General features: G+C 43.5%; 1 protein-coding gene across 3 annotated transcripts; it reads right to left on the bottom strand.

Moving 5' to 3' along the window:
- Positions 1-1846: 1846 nt before the first annotated feature.
- On the bottom strand, positions 1847-19111 carry LOC101874270 (myosin heavy chain, skeletal muscle, adult). 3 transcript variants are annotated; one of them, XM_034067699.1, is made up of 38 exons: positions 18905-19111; positions 18672-18815; positions 18422-18578; positions 16736-16763; positions 16482-16638; positions 16236-16328; positions 16043-16106; positions 15853-15951; positions 15643-15746; positions 14910-15048; positions 14216-14334; positions 13972-14121; positions 13125-13295; positions 12214-12523; positions 11900-11979; positions 10766-10853; positions 10557-10674; positions 10128-10251; positions 9408-9544; positions 9061-9316; positions 8052-8294; positions 7659-7835; positions 7441-7586; positions 7264-7354; positions 6788-7177; positions 6514-6640; positions 6232-6350; positions 5588-5784; positions 5105-5288; positions 4853-5018; positions 4556-4680; positions 4089-4397; positions 3785-3988; positions 3395-3520; positions 3130-3300; positions 2939-3043; positions 2713-2808; positions 1847-2124 (listed from the first exon to the last, which is right to left on the bottom strand). In XM_034067699.1, exons 1-38 carry the CDS (start codon positions 19109-19111, stop codon positions 1969-1971), a joined length of 5877 nt encoding a protein of 1958 aa, XP_033923590.1. In that variant the 3' UTR covers positions 1847-1968. The 3 variants fall into 3 exon arrangements, with proteins under 3 accessions (XP_033923590.1, XP_033923591.1, XP_033923592.1); XM_034067700.1 differs by having other exon boundaries at positions 12205-12523; positions 16527-16638; XM_034067701.1 differs by having other exon boundaries at positions 16527-16638.
- Between the last annotated feature and the right edge of the window lie 557 nt (positions 19112-19668).

Here is a 19668-nt window from a genome sequence, read left to right as displayed (position 1 = left end):
GCACATGTGTATTTAAGCAGCTGAGTGACTCCAGTTACAGAGCAGGTGAGTGAAGCAAAAAGGGCTTAGAAACCCCTGAGTAAACTGCAGAAAGCAGAGGGACAACAGGTGGCGAAAAGAGTCAGAGAAGGACAGAGAGGGATGGAAGGGAAGTTGGAGTTGTTAGCATGATGTTACTATTAGGATGCCAGTGACTCAGAGAAAAAGGTTAGGTGGCATGTTCTGTCTGTCACAGAATTGGAGAGGTGTCATGATGCCAGCAGATTATCATAACACTGATGCATGACTCTCAGACACTATAAATGGAAAGTACAACTAAACTACACATTGCCTGAACTTCGTGTGAATATTTCCCAACCATCTTCAGCTATAAAGACAGATTCACTTAAATCACTGCTTTACCAAGCATGCAGGCATAACTGTTGCCTTCTGCATCCATATTCTGAACTCCCGGATGCTCCCTCAATGATTTCTCCGGCTAGCCTGAGTCCTCCTGGGACAGGGTGACCTCTAGGGGCCTCTGGGCAGAGCCGACATGGAATGAGCATGTCTGTGCTCTGCACACACTGCCTTGCACATATGCAAACCTTGGACTTTGCTTATTAGTGCCCCCAGTCTGAGGCCGTTATGTATCTTGAATCATGTATTCCCAGCAGTATTGTCTTGGCTGCCCAGGTAAGTAGAAAAAGACAACAAATTTCTTCTCTCTTTCACGAGAAAGATGGGATCTTTTTCAGCTAGAAATTTCTTCTGGGCTTTGAATAGTCATGAAGAGCTGAACTGATAAATCTGTCAAAATTCACTGAATAGAAGTTTCTTTCTGCAGAACAGGAATGTTGGAACTAGATGATCTTAAGGTTCCTTCCAACCCTAACCATTCTGTGATTCTGTGATTTTCAGTTAATGTTATTCTGTCAATGAAATAGTGTTTATTTACTTTGGAGGCACATAACTGCTGTCTAGGTTATTATAACTCTAAGAGTCTTTGCAATCCATGCAGCTATACTGGAGTACACCAGCTGCATCTATTCTATATTTGTATTTATGGTAATTATGAACCACTGTTTTTTTCAAGGTCAGTAACCTTTGCATTGCCTACCAACTAGTAGGCAGTCTGACTGCATGGGCCATTTATACAGGCTGATTCTAATCTTCAAGATGTGGCATCAAATTATAAATACATGAGAAATTAAATATGATCTCATTTATGTGAAAGAATAAGAGATATTTCCCCAATACAAATAAGGAACATTTCCAGACTTGTAAAAACTAAACAAAGAATTAGGACATAATAGTTATTATTTCAAGTTTTCTGGACAGATGCAGCCTAATGACATATGCAGGTTGAGGTGTTGCTATTAAATTCAGTCACCACCATAAAAGTTCAGCACATTAATCATAAATGTAGTTTAATATTTTATTTTAAAACCCCCTCGAAGTCCTATTATAATGATAGAGTACTCATCTCTTATACAGAGAAATGATTATATCAAATATGTAAAGTCTATGCAAAATAATGTGTCTCTGTGTATGAATGTTATGAGGTTTGCTTATTGGATTCTACCAAGATATTTTTTTCTGGTCACTGAACAAATGGAAAATAGACAGAAAACAAATGGATTTGTAATACCACCAACTAAAAATATTTTAGTCTGGCAACTTTCTTTTTATCACTCACTAAAGTAATAGAGAAAGAATAAGTAGTTAGGAACTAGATGACAAAAAGCTGGATCCTAAGATAGCTACACAAAGGTTATAAGACAAAATGGTACCCAAAGGATAATGACACAGCAGTACACCAGTAAAAAGAGAAAAAAAAATAAAACTAGTAGTCATGGTGTGAACAGAAGTAATCTACTTTTTATTCCCTACATATTGAAGTGGTTACAAATCTAAAATAAAGAAGAAAGTGACCAAGACGTTCACATTTTGTGCAGCACTCAGTCACTTTGCTGCCTCATGACAGGCTCACTCTTCCTCTTCTATCTTCTTGCCATGAAACTCCCGGCTCTTGGCTCGGAGCTTGTTGACCTGGGACTCAGCAATGTCAGCCCGCTCCTCGGCTTCCTCGAGCTCGTGCTGGATCTTGCGGAACTTGGAGAGGTTGACATTGGACAGCTCCTCCTGTGCAGGGAGAGGGAGTTGGTGGTGAGCAGCACAGGGCAGGGGTTTCCTGCACCTCAGCCTTGAAAAGCTACAGCTCTTCCCTGGGGAAGGTACAACCTTTCATCCTCCACCCACAACACAAAAGCCTTACATAGACCTCCTCATCCTCCCTTATTCAGGACACTAGTGTGACAAGCGTCACCAGCAGTGTCACAATCGAGGAGAAATCTCATCACTGGAATTTGTCATGTATGTGCTAATCCTCCCACTAATTCATGCAAAAAATATAACATTTCAGGTTGAAGAAGATCCTGAAGCCTTCTGATATTGATAACTAGCAGAGATTCATGAAATCAGTGGATGTGGCACCTGGCATTGTTTAGTCTGAACAGCTGTATAACACAGGCTACAGAACTTCCCTCAGTTCATCCTTGACTACTCCGAGGTGCACAGAAATCAGAAAGGCCTCCTGACAGGAAAACAAATGGCATGGCCAAGACTTATGTGCCTCAGTAGTCTCTTTCATGACCCTATCCTGGTAGTCACAATCATGGCATTGAGCCCACTGCCCCGATGGAAGGTGCCTGTTCTTCAGGCAACACTTACAGCCTCCTCTGCTTGTCTCTTGTAAGATTTCACTTTCATTTGCAGCTTGTCCACCAGATCCTGGAGCCTGAGAATATTCTTCCGGTCTTCCTCAGTCTAGAGTGGTTGGTAAGCAGGAAAGAGAATGAATTATTGGTTCTTCATCATGTGAGGTTAAGAATTCCCTTTGGGGATGGTGTGTGCAAGATGAGATTTGATGCGAGAGCAAGGATACCACCTGCCTTACCTGGTAAGTCAGCTCCTTCACCCTCCTCTCATACTTGCGCACACCCTTCACAGCTTCAGCGCTGCGCTTCTGCTCAGCATCAACCTCCCCTTCCAGCTCCCGCACCTGCAATCACAAGCCCATCTTTGCAGTTTCCCTGCCATCTCTCCAAGAGACATGCTCACTCTTGCACAAACACCAGCCCTACGCACTCTGGCCTCCAGCTTCTGGATTTGCTTCTTGCCTCCCTTCAGTGCCAACTGCTCGGCCTCATCCAGACGGAGCTGCAGGTCCTTCACTGTCTGGTCCAGGTTCTTCTTCATCCTCTCCAGGTGGGCGCTGGTGTCCTGCTCCTTCTTCAGCTCTTCTGCCATCATGGCCGCCTGAGGAGATCAAAGGGTCAAAGCCATTTTGGGTCTGGAGACATTTGGGGGAGAATACATCCACCATCAGCAATGAAAGGAGCTCCTAACTCACATCTGTGATGGCCTTCTTGGCCTTCTCTTCAGCATTGCGGGCTTCCTGGATAGTATCTTCCATCTCACCCTGGATTTGCACAATGTCCGTTTCCAGCTTCTTCTTGGTGTTGATCAAGCTGGTGTTCTGTACCACAGAAAAGACACAAGTTGTACTTTTAGAACTAATCCCTCAATATCACTTGCTTAAAGCGTAACTATTGTTTAGGACAGTTAATGCAAGAGTCACCTTTGGAGCCATAGCAGCAAACCAGACATAGGTGGCTGGCTGCAAAAGCTTTAACACAGCACGTTGCTTTAAGAGATTGCATAGTAACCACTTTCAATGTCTAGCAACCACATTCTGAGCTGTCCCTTGCTGATAGGATTAATTTCCAGCAGAGTGCCTGACCTGAGCATGGAGGAGCTGCACGCGCTCAGTGGCATCCAGAAGCTCCTGCTCAGCCAATTTCCTGGACCGCTCCGTCTGCTCCAGGGCTGCCCGTAGCTCCTCAACTTCAGCCTGCAACAGGTTTGCTCTGCGCTCCACCATGGCTACTTGCTCCTTCAAGTCCTCCTGTGTCCTCAGAGCATCGTCCAAGTGTATTTGAGTATCCTGTAAAAAAGGCACCAGAAATTACAAGGTGGAAGTGTGAGCTTGTGTGTCAAGAATGTCAGGGATGTTGTATCTCTTTTTGTAGCTTTGCTGAACAGACCTTGAGCACTCCCTGTGTATTTCTCAGATTCTTCTGTGCCTCAGCAGCCAAGCGGTTGGCATGGCTGAGCTGGATCTCCATTTCATTCAGATCTCCCTCCATCTTCTTCTTCAGACGCAGGGCTTCATTCCTGCTCCTGATCTCAGCATCCAGGGTGCTCTGCATGGACTCCACAATTCTGAGGTGGTTTCTCTTCAGCTGGTCAATTTCCTCATCTTTCTCTGCTACCTTCCTGTCAATCTCAGACTTGACCTGGTTGAGCTCAAGCTGGAGGCGTAGGATCTTTCCCTCTTCATGTTCTAGGGAGGCCTGGACAAGTCAGCAGGAACAGTGACTTAAACTACTGCTTCTTTTCTAAGTAATCTATTTTGCAGCACTTCACAAATCAAAGCTTGCTTTCCTGACATCTCTGTGGATAACTCTTACCATACAGTCAAACTGGACACAATTATTAGCTATGTGTGTACCTCAGCTTCCTCCAGTGAAGCTTGGAGCTCAGATTTCTCCTGCTCAACCTGCTTCTTGACTTTCTCCAGCTCGTGAATCGCTTTTCCTCCCTCTGCAATCTGCTCCGTGAGGTCAGAAATCTCCTCTGTGGGAACAAGGACCAGTGGCATGGTCAGGCACAGAGCAGAATGGGAAGGGCCCTCACACACCAATGTGACAGGCATCTTTGCCCACCTGCAGGCACAGACCCACGTGAAGCAGCGGGTACTGGTGGGTGTTGAGAAAGCCCTGCCAGGAGCAGAGGGCCAGGCACTTACGCTGCAAGTTCTTGTTCTCGCGCTTCAGCGTTTCCAGGTGGTCCAAGGACTCCTCATAGGCATTCTTCATCTTAAAGAGCTCTGTGCTGAGAGAGCGGGCCTCCTTCTGGGAGGCTTCCAGCTCAGCCTGTGTTTCCTCATACTTCTGCTTCCATTCTGCCAGGATCTGAAGAGAAATAGGGTGTCAGTACACTTGTGACAATGAGGAGGGGATGCTCTGCCCAGGAGCCCCGAGTCTGGAGTCTAAAAGACCTTGTCAAAATTCTTCTGCTTCTTATCCAGAGCTGCACAGGCAGCATTTGATCTCTCCACGTCAATCATGAGGTCCTCCACTTCGTTCTGCAGCCTCTGCTTTGTCTTTTCCAGGGAGGCACATTTGGCATTGACAGCTTCAACGTGTTCCTCTGCATCCTGCAGGCGCTGTGCCAGCTTCTTCCTGCAATGTGGCAAGTACAGCTGCAGGTTAAAGGGTTTGCCACAGCTGTGTCCCAGCACCTACTGATTATTAGGCCTGTCTTAACCATTCTAGCCATGAAAACAACATTTCTCTTTCCAATCTACAACTTTTCCACAGGTCACTTTGTCTCTCTCTCTTTCTCTCCCTGACCTCTACCACAATTACCTGACATCCCAGCCTTTTTTTCCTCCCTTCTCCTAACCCGGTTTCAGAGACTCCCATCTCCCTGCAGAGTCTCAGTGTTCTCCAGTTCTCTCTATAACCCACTTGCCACGTACTTGGCCTCCTCCAGCTCCTCCGTACGCTGGATAGCGTCTGTCTCATATTTGGTTCTCCACTGGGCCACTTCGCTGTTGGCCTTGGACAAGGCACGCTGCAGCTCTCCCTTGGCTTCCTGCTCCTCCTCATACTGTTCCCGGAGCAAGTCACAGTCGTGACGAGCAGACTGCAAGGCGTGGGCCAGCGCATTCTTGGCCTGTGGGACATTGGACTTTGTAACTTGAAAGTCTCTTGATAGTGAAATTGACAGGGAAATTAGAACACAACTATAATCAGGCAATGTAAACCTGCCAGCTAACAAAGCCTACAGTGATATGCTCTGGAGAATCAGGATGTATCAGTGAGAGGTACTCTGGGGACAGCAACCTGCTGTTTCTGTAAATGTTTGGACCTAAGACAGGATGACTCCTGTCTTAGAGACTATCGTCAGAACCCAATGAGAGCCTTGTGGATGACTTCGTCCAGCATCAAAATCATGCTCCAATCCCCCTCTAGCTTAGGTGTTGAGGTAAATTCATTACTGGTGTTCCCTTCAGCATTCCATGTGTCTGGGAAAGGATACTGAACCAGTCTTAGATCAGACAGGGTTCTCCAGATGCTTCTGAGGGTGATGCAGCTTATGGACACAAGGGTACTTCCATACCTTAATTTCTTCCTCTAGATGTCTCTTGAGTTCCTCAATCTGTTGGGTAAATCCTTGTTTGCCCCTGGACAGCTGAGAAATCAGAGCATCTTTTTCCTCCACTTGGCGTGAATATTCACCTTGGAAGGGTGAATTGAAAGAAAGTAACTGGAGTGTTCAGAACAGGACGGTTTCTGGCTATGAACCCATGTGACCAAGAACGGCCTGAGAGTTAACACCAGTTGTCACTTTTCACCCTTTGGTGTCTTCCCATTGTACCTCAGGAATGAAGATGTCCCTTACCTGATTCTGTCTGCAGACGGGCTCTTTGAGTATTGAGGTCATTGATCATACGCTGGTTCTGCTCTTCCTTAGTTTTAAGCTCACTCAGCTGGTCTTCCAGGGTGCGGCACATCTTCTCCAGATTTGCCTAGAGACGAAACACAGAGAGGGACCAGTGCTGAACAGCTGTCCGCTTCCTTATTCTCACAGAAGGTAACATTTTTTTCATGAGAATGTCATGGTAGAAGCAGCCTATAACTTGTCACTGTGAGCATGTTCTACTGCAATTGTGTACCTTGGCTTTGGAGACAGACTCCATGTTACTGGCCAGGTCGTCAATCTCCATCTTCAGCTCACTCTTCTCCTTCTCCAGCTTCTGCTTCACTCGCTGCAGGTTGTCGATCTGCTCCCCAAGCTCAGCGGTGCTGTCTGCATGCTTCTTCCGCAGGGCAGCAGCCGTGGCTTCGTGCTGCAGCGTGGCCTCTTCGAGGTCACGACGCATCTTCTGGAACTCGGCCTCACGCTTCTTGTTCATCTCGATCTGAGCTGCTGTAGCCCCTCCTGCTTCTTCCAGGCGCTCGCTGATCTCCTCCAGCTCCCTTGAGAGGTCAGACCGGTGCTTCTCTGCTTTTGCCCGAGAGGTTCGCTCTGCCTCAATTTCCTCCTCCAGTTCCTCAATACGAGCCTGGGGATACCAGGGACCATTCACACCCATGCTCTCCTCCTACCTTACCTGAGGTTTTGTGAGAGGGGCAAGGAACAGAGACTTGCCTGCAGCTCCTTGATCTTCTTTTGTAATTGCATGCCCATGGCTTGCTCATCCTCGATTTTGCTCTGGATCTGGCTGATTTCAAAGTCTTTCCTTTGGGCAAAGAAAACCATGTTAGAGCTGAAAGAAAAAAGACAAGCACAGCAGCCCAACACCCACATGCTCCACACCACACTTACTTCTTCAGTTTCTCATCCAGCTGCTGCTTATCATTTTCCAAATCCATGATGCTGTCTTGGGCCAGCTTCAGGTCTCCTTCAAGTTTCCTCTTGGCTCTCTCAAGGTCCATGCGCAGTTTCTTCTCTTGCTCCAGCGACCCTTCCAGCTGAAACAAACAAGGACATTAGTACCCTGCTGGCTACTTTTTCCCTTTTCATTTAACTACACAGGTGCTTACATCATCCACTTGTTGCTCCAGCTTGGTCTTAGCCTTGGTCAGAGTATTGACTTTGTCTTCCTCTACTTGCAAGTCATCCAGTGTCTGCTGATGGGCCTCTTGGAGGGCTTTCTTCTCTTTTGTCAGCTTGGCGATGGTCTCATCTAGGGTTGCCATCTCCTCTGTGAGGTTTTTCACCTAGTGATAAGGAGAAAACATTCTCTGTAGAAGACTTGACTGCTAGCACAGGGACCTTTTCACTTTGCAGTGTTTAGCCACGAGCGTGTTTTTCATTTGGGCTGTCCCACTGTGATGCTGCTGGTGTGCTCCATACCTAGCTTTGTTCTGAGGCTACCAGGCAGACGTGCGAAGCACCTGTCCCTTCAGCCTTTTTGTCTCTCCCCATGAGTGTACCTTGTTTTCAGTGGCATGCTTTTCCTTCTCCACTTTGGCCAAAGTTAACTCAAGGTCATCAATATCTTTCTTCAGCTCTGAACATTCATCCTCCAGTTTTCTCTTCTTGGCTGTCAGCTCCGCATTCAGCTCCTCCTCATCCTCAGCCCTTTCGGTCACCTCCTTAATTTTGGCTTCCAGCTGGATTTTGGTTTTGATGAGCTGGTCACATCTCTCCTCAGCATCAGCCAAGCTGTCTGCTTCCTGGTGGGGAGACACAGGTTTTTGTGGGTTGCAGTGTTTCACCCCTTTGTCTTTCCATTCCTAAGTAGGCATGTGTTAAAATGGGGGCTGAACCTGGCCTTCTACTCCAGCAAGTGTAAGACCTTTCCTGGAGTCCAATTTTGAGAATAACTCAACTAAATTGAAAATAACTAAATTTAGTTGAGAAATATATTTATCAGTTTTCTACATGCATTAAAACTACTGTAAGACCAATAGAGTTCTTGCCTTTTCTATCAGCTTGTCTTCTGCTTTTCTTTTGCTCCACGCCTAGCATTTCCAGTGCTTTTAGTCTGATCACTGCATTTGTTGTTAAGAACTTGCCTTTCCGTAATTGAGCCTGAATGAGAAGTAGCCATGTTTCTGAAAGTAATAACAGCTTTCTGGTGTAGCTCTAACTAGGAAAAGTCATGTTTGCCTTTAGACAGATACACTGTTTTGAAAGCTGAGTTACATGGAGATACTTCCCTTCCAGTTGAGATATTTCTGCTCTGGATTACATGCTGGAAAGTGTTACCTGGATCTTTCCTCAGATAGCAGGAATGCTGAGTTTCATGTGGAGCTGCCATGAGTCTCAACATGCCCTTGGCAATGCCAGTTTACTCCACATCAGAGTACCTTACAGTGTGTGATTTAGACTGTGTCCTACTGCATGTTAGTCAGCTCTCTGCAAGTCTCTGCTTAGGGTCAGCGGCATCCTCAGTGTATGTCATTCTTTTCCTTGGGACAAGTGAACAGTGGTACTCACCGCCTGTACTTGGAGCTGCAAGTCATTTTTCTCTTGCAGCAGGGCCACCATTTTCTCTTCCAGCTCCTTCCTCTTTGCCTCAGACTTTGCAAGCTCCTCCTTGGTTTTCTCAAACTCTTGTTTCATGTTGGCCATCTCTTTCTCAGATTCTGCACTCTTCAGCAAGGGCTTGATCTTAAAGAACAGCTTCATCCAAGGCCAGTGCTTCACATTCATGAATGACCTGACATTGTACTGGATGCAGAAGATGGATTCCCTGAAATTACATTCACATGGCTTTTGCATAGCTTTGTTGGGATAAACTAGGCATGCTCCATGAGAACAAACTCAGTATGAGAAATGTCTACCTCCTTTCCACCATTTTCCGGTACTCCACCCTCATGAGGAAGCCCCTGCACCTGGCCTGTGTCATGGTCATAATTTCTGCCAGCTTGTCATCTCTCATCTCCTCCAGGAGCCCCAGCAGCCCAGCTTTGAAGAACACCTTGAGAAAGGAAATGTTGCATCATGTCATTGTATAGTAGTACAGAATAGAGGCACAGAGCCTTTCAGGTTCCTGGTAGATCTTACTATTAGGGCATGGGCAGCCTTAGCTTGGGCCCCCTCCCAAACAATAAGCATTTAGTCCCCATCTGAACTATGTGGTATGAGTTCTGGTTTCCAGATCAGCCACAGCCACAACCACACTTATGTATGGTCATGGACCCTAGTAAGATCTACCACGATGTGCAAACTCTCTTCCTGGCTTGATGTTTGATTATTCCAATTGCTGTGAGCATGTCCAGAATTAATGAGTAAAGCCTGGGCCTTGTTAACCTATCTGTATCTGACCCTTGCCAACATAGAAAATCAGGCTTTATGGTGTTACCTCAGACTTTTATTGTCGTAAACCTCCCTGATGATCTGGAATCTTGGTTGAATGCTACTACCATTACAGGGTCTTCCCCAGTTGCTTTGCTTGAATACTAAGGGTTTGGGCCCCTACACTGCTAGATGTGTTCTTTTCCTGTGCTCCCTCCCCCTGGCAGAGCTCCCTGACGAACTTTTAACAAAAGCCTGGTTTCTACCTTGGTGTGACCAAATCTGTACTGGGTGTGGTCCACATCAATAGACCCAAGAAGCTTCTCTGAAGCCTTCTTGCTGTCCATGAACTGTCCATCTGGAATAGCACTGGCATTGAGCACTCTGTATCTGCAGAAGAAAACAGAACATGGAGAAATGCTCATCAACAAAACTGCCATTCTGATTAAAACCGACAGCCTTCTTACAAAACCAGTCTCATTCCTGCAGACAGTTCACCATTTCACAACAGGATAGGGAGAGTGTTTTCACTATTAACATTAAGTTCCAGAGAATCCTGATCTCATCAATGTCATATCAACATCAACTGTCAGGGGAAAAATCATTACTAATTTAAAGCATAATGTTTTGAGTATATCGTGATACTCAGGGCTCTTCAGTTGGTCTGAATGGGCAAAAATGTGGAGCACTCTTACCTCTGTTTGAAGTCAGCATACAGGACTCTGCTGGGAAATCCTTTCCTGCAAATCCTGATGCCTTCCAGCACACCGTTACAACGCAGCTGATGCAGCACCAGCTCATGCTCCATGGCACCTAACAATGACCACCATTAGTGACTACCCAACTGTTTCACACTCAGAAGAGCTTCTGCTGCTCATGTTTCTCTCCTATTAGATCCCCTTACCAGGTGTTTTTGTTTCATTTGGGATGATGCATCGTACAAAATGGGGGTGAGTGCTTCTCAGGTTAGCCATCAGCTTGTTTAAGTTCTCCTGTGAGATCATGAAGTTTGTATTATTAAGAGTATAGCACTGGAAGCTTGATAGTGGATATACCAAACTGAGCGTTTCAGGATGCAGACCTGTCTTCTCTAAAGCATCTTGCAATACTACCAAAAGGATACTTTAAATTTATGGCTTTAAAATTCTTCTGTAGAGTAATGGTAAAGTATTACTTTAGCTTGATCTCCTTATATAAATATACAGCTGACATTTCCCAGCTTTCATTCTAGCTGGTGCTTCTTGTGATATTTAGTCTAGCATTTTAAGTGGTTGATATGTATTCTTCGTTACATGTGACTAGCATCTTATCTGGCAGTTAAATAAATTTTTTTTTTAAATTGACAGACTATTTTTAAAACCCATATAATCTGACATTTTTAGTAGTCATTCAGTCTCCCTAAATATCTCCACCACAGTCAAATGGTAACCTTGAAAACCTAGCTGAAAAATCAGGTCAAAAATCATTGATTTGTTGTAATTTAACAGCCACTCTCTTTCCCCAATGAAATGAAAACATTGCCTTAAAATTTTCCGTTCTCCAGGAAATTTTCGTTGCTTATGAGATCTAATCTATTATTTTTAAACTCTACAATGTGTGCATACTGAAAATCTTCATAGATATGTAAAACATGTATAGAAAATATCTCCGAATTCTCCAGAGAAGGCTTTAAGGGAGTTGAGCTGTTGTGGAATTCACTCCCAGTATGAGTAGGTGAACTTCATCCCCTGGAGTTTTTCACTGAGAATTCACAGAAAGTAATATCAAGAGAAAGACAGGTGGAAGAAGTTGGGGAAATATAAAAATCAATATCAATAACTAGATCGAAAAAAAGTACCTAACACAACTGACAAGCAAATTCCAGGAGGCTGACAATGTAATTGTTTCCTGAAATAAAAGAAAGTTCATACAAATATCGGGGTAGAATTTTTGTGGTGTTATAACAGTCTAATTCACTGATTTCCGAAACTGAAATAGACTTTTCAGATTCAGGGTAAAAGATTTCCATCTTCAAAGACACAATGAATTCTGTACGTACCCGGAAAAGAGCTGAGACAGTCTGGAAAGAAGAACCCTTCTTCTTGCCACCCTTCTTGCCACCACCACCACCACCAGCATCTGCAAATCATAGAATTATAGAATAGTTAGGATTGGAAAGGACCTTAAGATCACCTAGTTCCAACCACCCTGCCATGGGCAAATGGAAGAACAGAAAATAAAACAACATTCAAATATGATTGGTGCATACTGGAAACTACAGAATGCAAAACAGCATTGAATGTTCAGTGTTCAATGCCTGAATTCCGTGTCAACATTGTCTCATACTGAAAGTACAATTTTCACAAAGCTGACCTGCATCTGCTCCACCATAGCTGGCAAAGAGTAAGGCCAGAGTCTTCAGAGATGATTTCTGGTACAACCCAATGACAGTCTCATTCAGAGGGTCTTTGTTCTTCTCAAGCCAGCCAGTGATGTTGTAGTCTACTGTGCCAGCATAGTGCACCAGGGAAAAGTGGGCCTCAGCCTTGCCTTTGGCAGGCTTTGGCTTCTGGAAGTTGTTGGACTTGCCCAGGTGCTGGTCATAGAGCTTGTTCTTGAAAGAGGTGTCAGTTGCCTTGGGGAACATGCACTCCTCTTCCAGGATGGAGAAGATGCCCATGGGCTGGAAAGTAACACAAGCAGTGACAGAGAAATCTTGTAATGATAAGAAGCATATTCTATGAACATCAAAGGTATGAGCATGTAGCAGGTAGCATCTCAGCCTGGATCAGGTCCTATGATTATTAGGAGTTGTTCTCATTCAGGAAGGTTATTTCTGCCTTCCCTTGCGTACCTGCAGCCTATCTTCATGGAACTGGTAAAAACATCGGTTCAATTCAGGTTAGAACTGGGAGTAGAAATAGAGGGAGAAGTGGTATACGGAAAAATTACTGGGACAATAGCTACAAGAGGTCCCTAATTTGTTTGTGGAGGAGTTCCGGTTTGAGTCTCCAGAAAGGGGAGCGATCCCAGTTTGTTTTAAGAAAGTCTGTTGGTGAGAATCCAGCCTACCCGTTCCATGCCTGAAAAACAGGCAACGCAGGAGTGATGGTACAGGTTTGTGTTTTACTAACGTCTATTACCCAGATGAAAATACATTTCAGTGCAAACTCGTTTGTTTACCTGACACTGAATATCTGATTGTGAGGTCTTACTGAACTGAATCTGGCTCAGAGAAAGCACAGAATTCCATTATACATTGAACACTTGTATGGAAAGGTTACCTTCTCAATGAGCTCAATGCAGGCAGCCAGGTCCATCCCAAAGTCAATGAACTCCCATTCAATTCCTTCCTTCTTGTACTCCTCTTGCTCCAGCACAAACATGTGGTGGTTGAAGAACTGTTGCAGTTTCTCATTGGTGAAGTTGATGCACAGCTGCTCAAAGCTGTTAAACTGCCCAAAGCAAGGAGAGGAACACAGGTTCTCAGTATGCAGCAAACACCAAAAATATTGGTTAGCACAATCCTAGTGCTGTTTGAAGTTCCTCAGCTGAAACACCACTCCTAACTGTTACAGCATGTGTTTCCTTCAGTAATCTTAGCTGCATTATCATGTAGGTGTCTCAGCCCTCTGACCTCCCAGGGAGTGGAAGCCTTCTCAGTGTCCCAGCCAAGCAAATCTCTGCCCTTAGATCAACAAACTGGAGGTTTCTCTACTGTGGCACAGACATCCTAGCACCGTGACTGCTTTCACAGCAGAGGAAACATGCTGTGAACTTTCCCAGAGCACTACCCTTTCCTTAGCTTTTCCACATTTTTGGCCCACATCTGTGTGAACCTGTGTCCTAGAGCTGACTTTTTGTTTGCAGAACCAAAAACTTTTGCAAGCTCAAGGGCCTCTGAGATCATTTGTCAGAAAGCAGAGCTTTTTTCTATCAGATGATAACATTAGAATCCAAGTGTTGGTGGGCAGATCCATTTGAGGGTACTACTGTGACAGTGAAGTGGGAAGGGTTTCTAGAAAACCGCAGATGAGGAGAATAAACTTCTGATTCTTTTTTAAAAAGAAGTGTGTTTCTGAGTCCTCATGACTCCTCCCTTGACTACGGTGCCAAATCCTTGCTTCTTACATCAAAGATTTCAAAGCCAGCAATGTCCAGGACACCAATGAAGTACTGTCTGGGCTGCTTGGTATCCAGCTGTTGGTTGATACGAACAACCATCCACAAGAACATCTTCTCAAAGACGGCTTTTGCCAGGGCACCAACTGCATTGTTCACCTACAGCAGAAAAGAAAGGACCAGAGTTACCCCCAGGACCAATGAAGAATGCTTAAGTACTTTTGAAGCCATTTTCAAACTGTCTTCTATTTACCTGCTCAACAGTTTGACCTTTGGTCACATATTCATTCCCAACCTTGACTCTGGGGTAACACAGGGCTTTGAGCAACTCAGCTGAATTAAGGCCCATCAGGTAGGCAGCCTTGTCAGCCACTACAGAGGGTGAGAGAGAGATAAGCATTTATCTTTGGACAATGGCTAGAATTTGGTCAATGTGAACAGCCCTGTTGTCCATGTTCTAGTTATGGAAAAGCAATGGTCTGGCTCATACAGATGGCCTGGGAAGGAATATTAATTCTAGAGGATGTCCTTCTTTGAAAGGAAGCTCAGATATGGCTTGGATAGGAATAGTTTGAATCTGAAAGTTCCCAGAAGAAATCCCAAAACCTCTAGGAATACATGAGGAATATGGGGAACAGATTTCTGTGGAAAGTGGATTTTTGCATATGAAAGAATGTGGGATTTATTTCACAAAACGTAGGATTGCACATCATCGTGATGTAGTGGTTGAATAATTTAGAGAGAGATTCTGTGTTCCTGCCTTAAGGCTGTGTGTGTTTGGGATGTACCATTGCATAAAATAAAGGTATTTCCCATGATCAGGAAAGCTTTTCCTCAGTGTGTTATTTGGTGACTCTGGCCAAGAAAGTCTTGTCTTTGGGGGCCAACAGGTCTTTTCTGAAACAGAGAATTTATTTGAACAAGTCAGTTGCTGAATCTACTGTTACCTTCAGTGCCATCAGGCTCTGCCTGCTCCTCTCGTTGTTTCTGCTTGAATTTCAGGTTACCATAGTGCATGACAGCTCCTGTCAGCTTGTAGATGGCTGTCTTCTCATCAGCACTGAAGCCCAGGATGTCAATGGCACTCTATAGTTGAAGCAATGCAACAAAAACACTACATAACCTAATATTACCCTATTAGGTTATATCATATATATAGGTAAAAGTCAATATATTTAGGGGGCTTATAAGGATGCTGGGGGACACACTTCATTAGGAACTGTAGTGATAGAACAAAGGGCAATGGGTTAAAACTTGAACAGGGGAAGTTTAGATTGGATGTAAAGAAGAAGTTCTTTACTGTGAGGGTGGTGAGGCACTGGCATGGGTTGACAAAGGAAGTTGTGAATGCTCCATCCCTGATGGTGTTCAAGGTCAGGTTGGACAGAGCCTTGGGTGACATGGTTTAGTGTGAGGTGTCCCTGCGCATGGCAGGGGGGTTGGAACTTGGCGATTTTAAGGTCCTTACCAACTCTAACTATTCTAAGATTCTATATTACGTAATACACGTTAAGTATATATATAGTACATATAGTTAATATACATTTCTATGTAGGTAATATATTATTACATATTGTATAAATAATAAGGGCTTAGTAATATAGGTATAGCTACTAATACATAGGATTGCCAAACTGAGATTAACAATCTCAGTAAAAATATTCTCTTCATAGTACTTACATCTGTAGCCATAAGCTCCTCTTGGTCATCAATACTGGGAACAGTGACCTCACCTTGACTCACATAGTGGAAATCGTAAGGGTTGGTGGTAATGAGGAGCATGTCTGAAAACAGGAAGAAGCAAGACACAGGCTTAGTTTTGCCAACCAGGTAATAGAGGGAACTGTTTCTCAGTGATCACTCTTACAAAGTCATAATGATCCCTCCTACCAATTAGTTCAGGCTTCTTGTTGGACATGATCTGATAGAATATGTGGTAGCTTCTTTCTGCCTTGAGCTGGAAAGTGACTCTGGACTTCTCCAGCAGATCTGCAAGGAAAGGAGAAAGATTCAGGCACAGGAAGGCACACAGAGGTGGGAACTTAGGAAGGAAAGGGATAAGGCCACGAGAGTGTCTTACAAGTTTCAATGTCAGCAGAAGCCAGTTTGCCTGTGGCCCCAAAGTGGATTCTGATGAACTTGCCCTGTAAGGACAAGCAGCAGCATTTCAGCATGGATGGGTTTTTTTCATGTCTCCTTTATGGACAATACTGGTAGGGCCATCATGTGTCACGTAATAAGTGGGAAAGATTTTGTCTAAAGCAACAACTTACAAAACGTGAGGAGTTGTCATTCCTCACAGTCTTGGCATTTCCAAAGGCCTCCAGCAGCGGGTTGGCGCTGATGATTTGATCCTCAAGCGTTCCCTGCAGGGTGATAATTGTTTCTGCTTATCCTTCCAAAAATCATGTCAGGAACAAAGGAAAGTGTTGATTCAAGCTGGTATTTATTAATTAATAATTTCATTCTCAATCAATCCCTACAGGATGACAATTATCCAGTTACAGTATTTAGTTGGCACCACAGTCACATGCCAAGCATTGGGTCTCTTCTTCCTGACTCACCTGCATTTTGCCTGGCTGATCTTCTTTCTTCTTCTCCCCGCTCGCTGCAATTGTTGCAAAGTACTGGATGACACGCTTTGTGTTCACAGTCTTCCCTGCTCCAGATTCTCCGCTGTGCAGCCAAAGAGAGAAGCAGAGAGCGTGTGGTCAGGCAGGAGGTACGTGGCACCAGGGAAGCCCACAGGGACCAGGGCAGAGAATGTACGTACGTGATCAGGATCGACTGGTTCTCGCGATCTGTGAAAAAGGCAGAAACAAACATGCTGTCAGTGGCATCCTTGAGTAATACACAACACAATGTGTGTTTTGAATACATCAGTGCTTTTTGTGAGCCTATGTGCTATATAGAGACAGCTGGAGTGATCAAGTTTATATTTCTTCAATGTTCTTTTCACCTGTGGGGTGTTCATTTAAACTCCCTTTTTGGTCATTGAAAGAGGACATTTTTTTCTTGATTTACCTAATTCTCACATAATCGCTGAAGGAATACTGAGGCAGGAATGCCTGTTATTGCAAGAAGTGGAGGCTTATCTTCCTCCGTGAAGTTTGTTATAGATATTGGAAGATTTTGGCATGAAAGAACTCACTGTAGAATCCACAGAGATTAATATCACTTTTCTTTTGTATCTTTTTAAGGTTCTTCAATCATAACTATACATCAGTGAATCCTCAAACCATTTAGCAATCCAAGATCAGTTTATACATTTTGCTTTTATCAAAATGTCATTTGGGATGTCTGATTAATTATTATCTCTAAGTAATGAAGGATTGTAACCACTAATGGTATGTCTCGAAAGAATTCTCATCTATCCCTTGATTAAGTTATTTGTAGAAATGTAAAGATTTAGTCAATGTTGGTAATCTTTAAACATTATCTTTTTCATCCTTTTTTCTTTTTCTTACTTTTCCTTTTCACCAGTGAATTCAAAGGAATGGATTTCTGAGGTGGGAAAGAATGTGGGCTCTTTTTGTTTTCAGTATTTTTTGTTCAAGTATGTTCCTGCTCATTATTTGTTTTTTTCTTTACAAGCCTGTTCTTTAAGGCACTAGTTAGTGCCTGAAGAGAGGAAAGAAAGATAACAAATGTAAATAAAAATGCCAAACTACTTGTTATACATGAACCTGATCCAGAGGTAGAAAAGGAGAAAAACAAACCCCATTCTAATTGCCATTCTATTTTTATCCAATATTCAGTACTTTTTAAACAGACAACATGATCATTCTCTGATGTTCAGTTATGTCCTTGTGGAATCATGAAACGACTGTAGATGTGTGATCATAAAATCACTGACTCCCCTCTGTATATGGCAATTTTGGTACACAGACTTCTAGACCTTTCTGGTCAAGTAATTTTAATGTCTAAGAAGCAAATCTGTAATACAAGAGCAGCAACTAACAGCTAATTTGAAATGAAGGCATTTATCACTGTTTCCAGATGGTGCAACTTCTCTGGGATTTCGGCTGTTATTATTTCCCAAGAAGTTGAAAATATCAGAATAACACTTGAAATCAGTTCCTTTGCTTTTTCAAAAAAGTCTCCATGAAGCCAAAACAATACAGTTTTGGTAGAGATTAAATCATTTGTTCACAGGTTTGTTAATATTTTCTGCCAGATTTGGAGCAAATCAAATCTCATAACAGGTAGGGGGGAAATATTTTTACACCTAAGTCAATTAATTTTACAAATTATTCTTTAACTATTTCAGTGCTCTTGTCTGCATGCTATCAATTAGACTTTCAGAAATTATTTGGACAGAACTGTTTTTCATGAATAATATGAGCAACTGCTAAAATAAACTAATTAAAGGCTCAAGCTGAGGTTTACAATAATTTTTTTTTCTTTTTAAAATAACCCCAAATATTATATCATGATGAAGATGCTGCCATTTTCTCACCAGTCAGCATGAACTGATAAGCGTTGTCAGAGATGGAGAAGATGTGTGGAGGGGCCTCCTGGCGCTTCTTGCCTCGGTAGGCCAACACCACCTCCGGGTTGTACACCGGCAGCCACTTGTAGGGGTTGACGGTGACACAGAAGAGACCCGAGTAGGTCTGTGGGGAAGGGAGACAGTATGTTGGCTTCTACTTAGCCTAGCAGAACAGTTCCTCCCAGCTACCCAGAGGAAGACTGCTGCTGGTACTTACATAGATCATCCAGGCTGCATAACGCTCTTTGAGGTTGTACAGCACAGCGGGTTCATGGAGGTGGGTCATCATGGCCATGTCCTCGATTTTATCATACTTGGGAGGGTTCATGGGAAAGACCTGATCATCCTTCACGGTCATGGTCTGTCAGATGGAGAAAGAGATACATGTATGTCAGCGTAAAGCTGACAGTGGGAATTACATACAGTTTTTAAGCCTAGATCTTTCCTCACCTCTCCGCCTTCAGTCTTGACAGTGACCTTCCCTGATTCTTTGCTCTGGACTGTCCCTTTCACAAAGGATTCCTTAGGATGCACCACAAAGACCGATGTTTTGGCATCAAAAGGCCTGTTCTGGGCCTCAATTCTCTCCTTTTCTGATTTTCGGAGGTAAGGAGCCGCCTCCCCAAAGGCAGCCATGTCAGCGTCCGGAGCCGTCATGGCTGCACTTTATGCAGGAGTCACAGTCGGCAGAGTGTTCTGTAAGAAAGAAGGTATGTTGAATTAGTGACTGAACAGCTTTGTGTGGAAGAGGATCTCTCTTTCACTTTGATCTATTCAAATATTTAAATGGATATAAGTAAGTAAAAAGTTGGATTTAAACTTCCCATTCTTAAAAATACTTGGATAGTTTTCTGAAATTAATCCTTAGATATCTTGGTATGCAACAAAGAATAGAACACTTCTTTAGTGTTGCAGTATTGTAGTACAGTTTAGCAGTATTATTTCAATTTTGTGAACTCTTGTGAATTTGGACACTGCCATAAGAGAGATGTCATATTAAATAAATCTGATTTTTATTTTTTTAACATTACTTGAGAGTCTCTTGACTTCCTTGTCCAATAGCAAATAGTAGGTTTTCACTGGAAAATTTACTAGATATGGTTGTATCATCTTGTGTTACGATAGATATAAAAGTCATTATTGCTTTTTCTGCTTTTTAGAAATCTTAATCTTTTGGATTGTGTTACACAGATACCTTAGCTAATATATAAGCT

The sequence above is a fragment of the Melopsittacus undulatus genome, chromosome 11, assembly GCF_012275295.1.
Source record: "Melopsittacus undulatus isolate bMelUnd1 chromosome 11, bMelUnd1.mat.Z, whole genome shotgun sequence".
NCBI lineage: Eukaryota > Metazoa > Chordata > Aves > Psittaciformes > Psittaculidae > Melopsittacus > Melopsittacus undulatus.
This window is presented reverse-complemented; position numbering and strand designations above follow the sequence as displayed.

Coding starts and splice junctions, on each gene's coding strand:
- LOC101874270 (XM_034067699.1), bottom strand. CDS start 19,111: ATGACGGCTCCGGACGCTGACATGGCTGCCTTTGGGGAGGCGGCTCCT. Junction 16,764..18,421: donor TTATCAGTTCATGCTGACTG/GTGAGAAAATGG, acceptor CCTTTTTCACAG/ATCGCGAGAACCAGTCGATC. Junction 15,952..16,042: donor TTCTGCTGACATTGAAACTT/GTAAGACACTCT, acceptor CTTTCCTTGCAG/ATCTGCTGGAGAAGTCCAGA.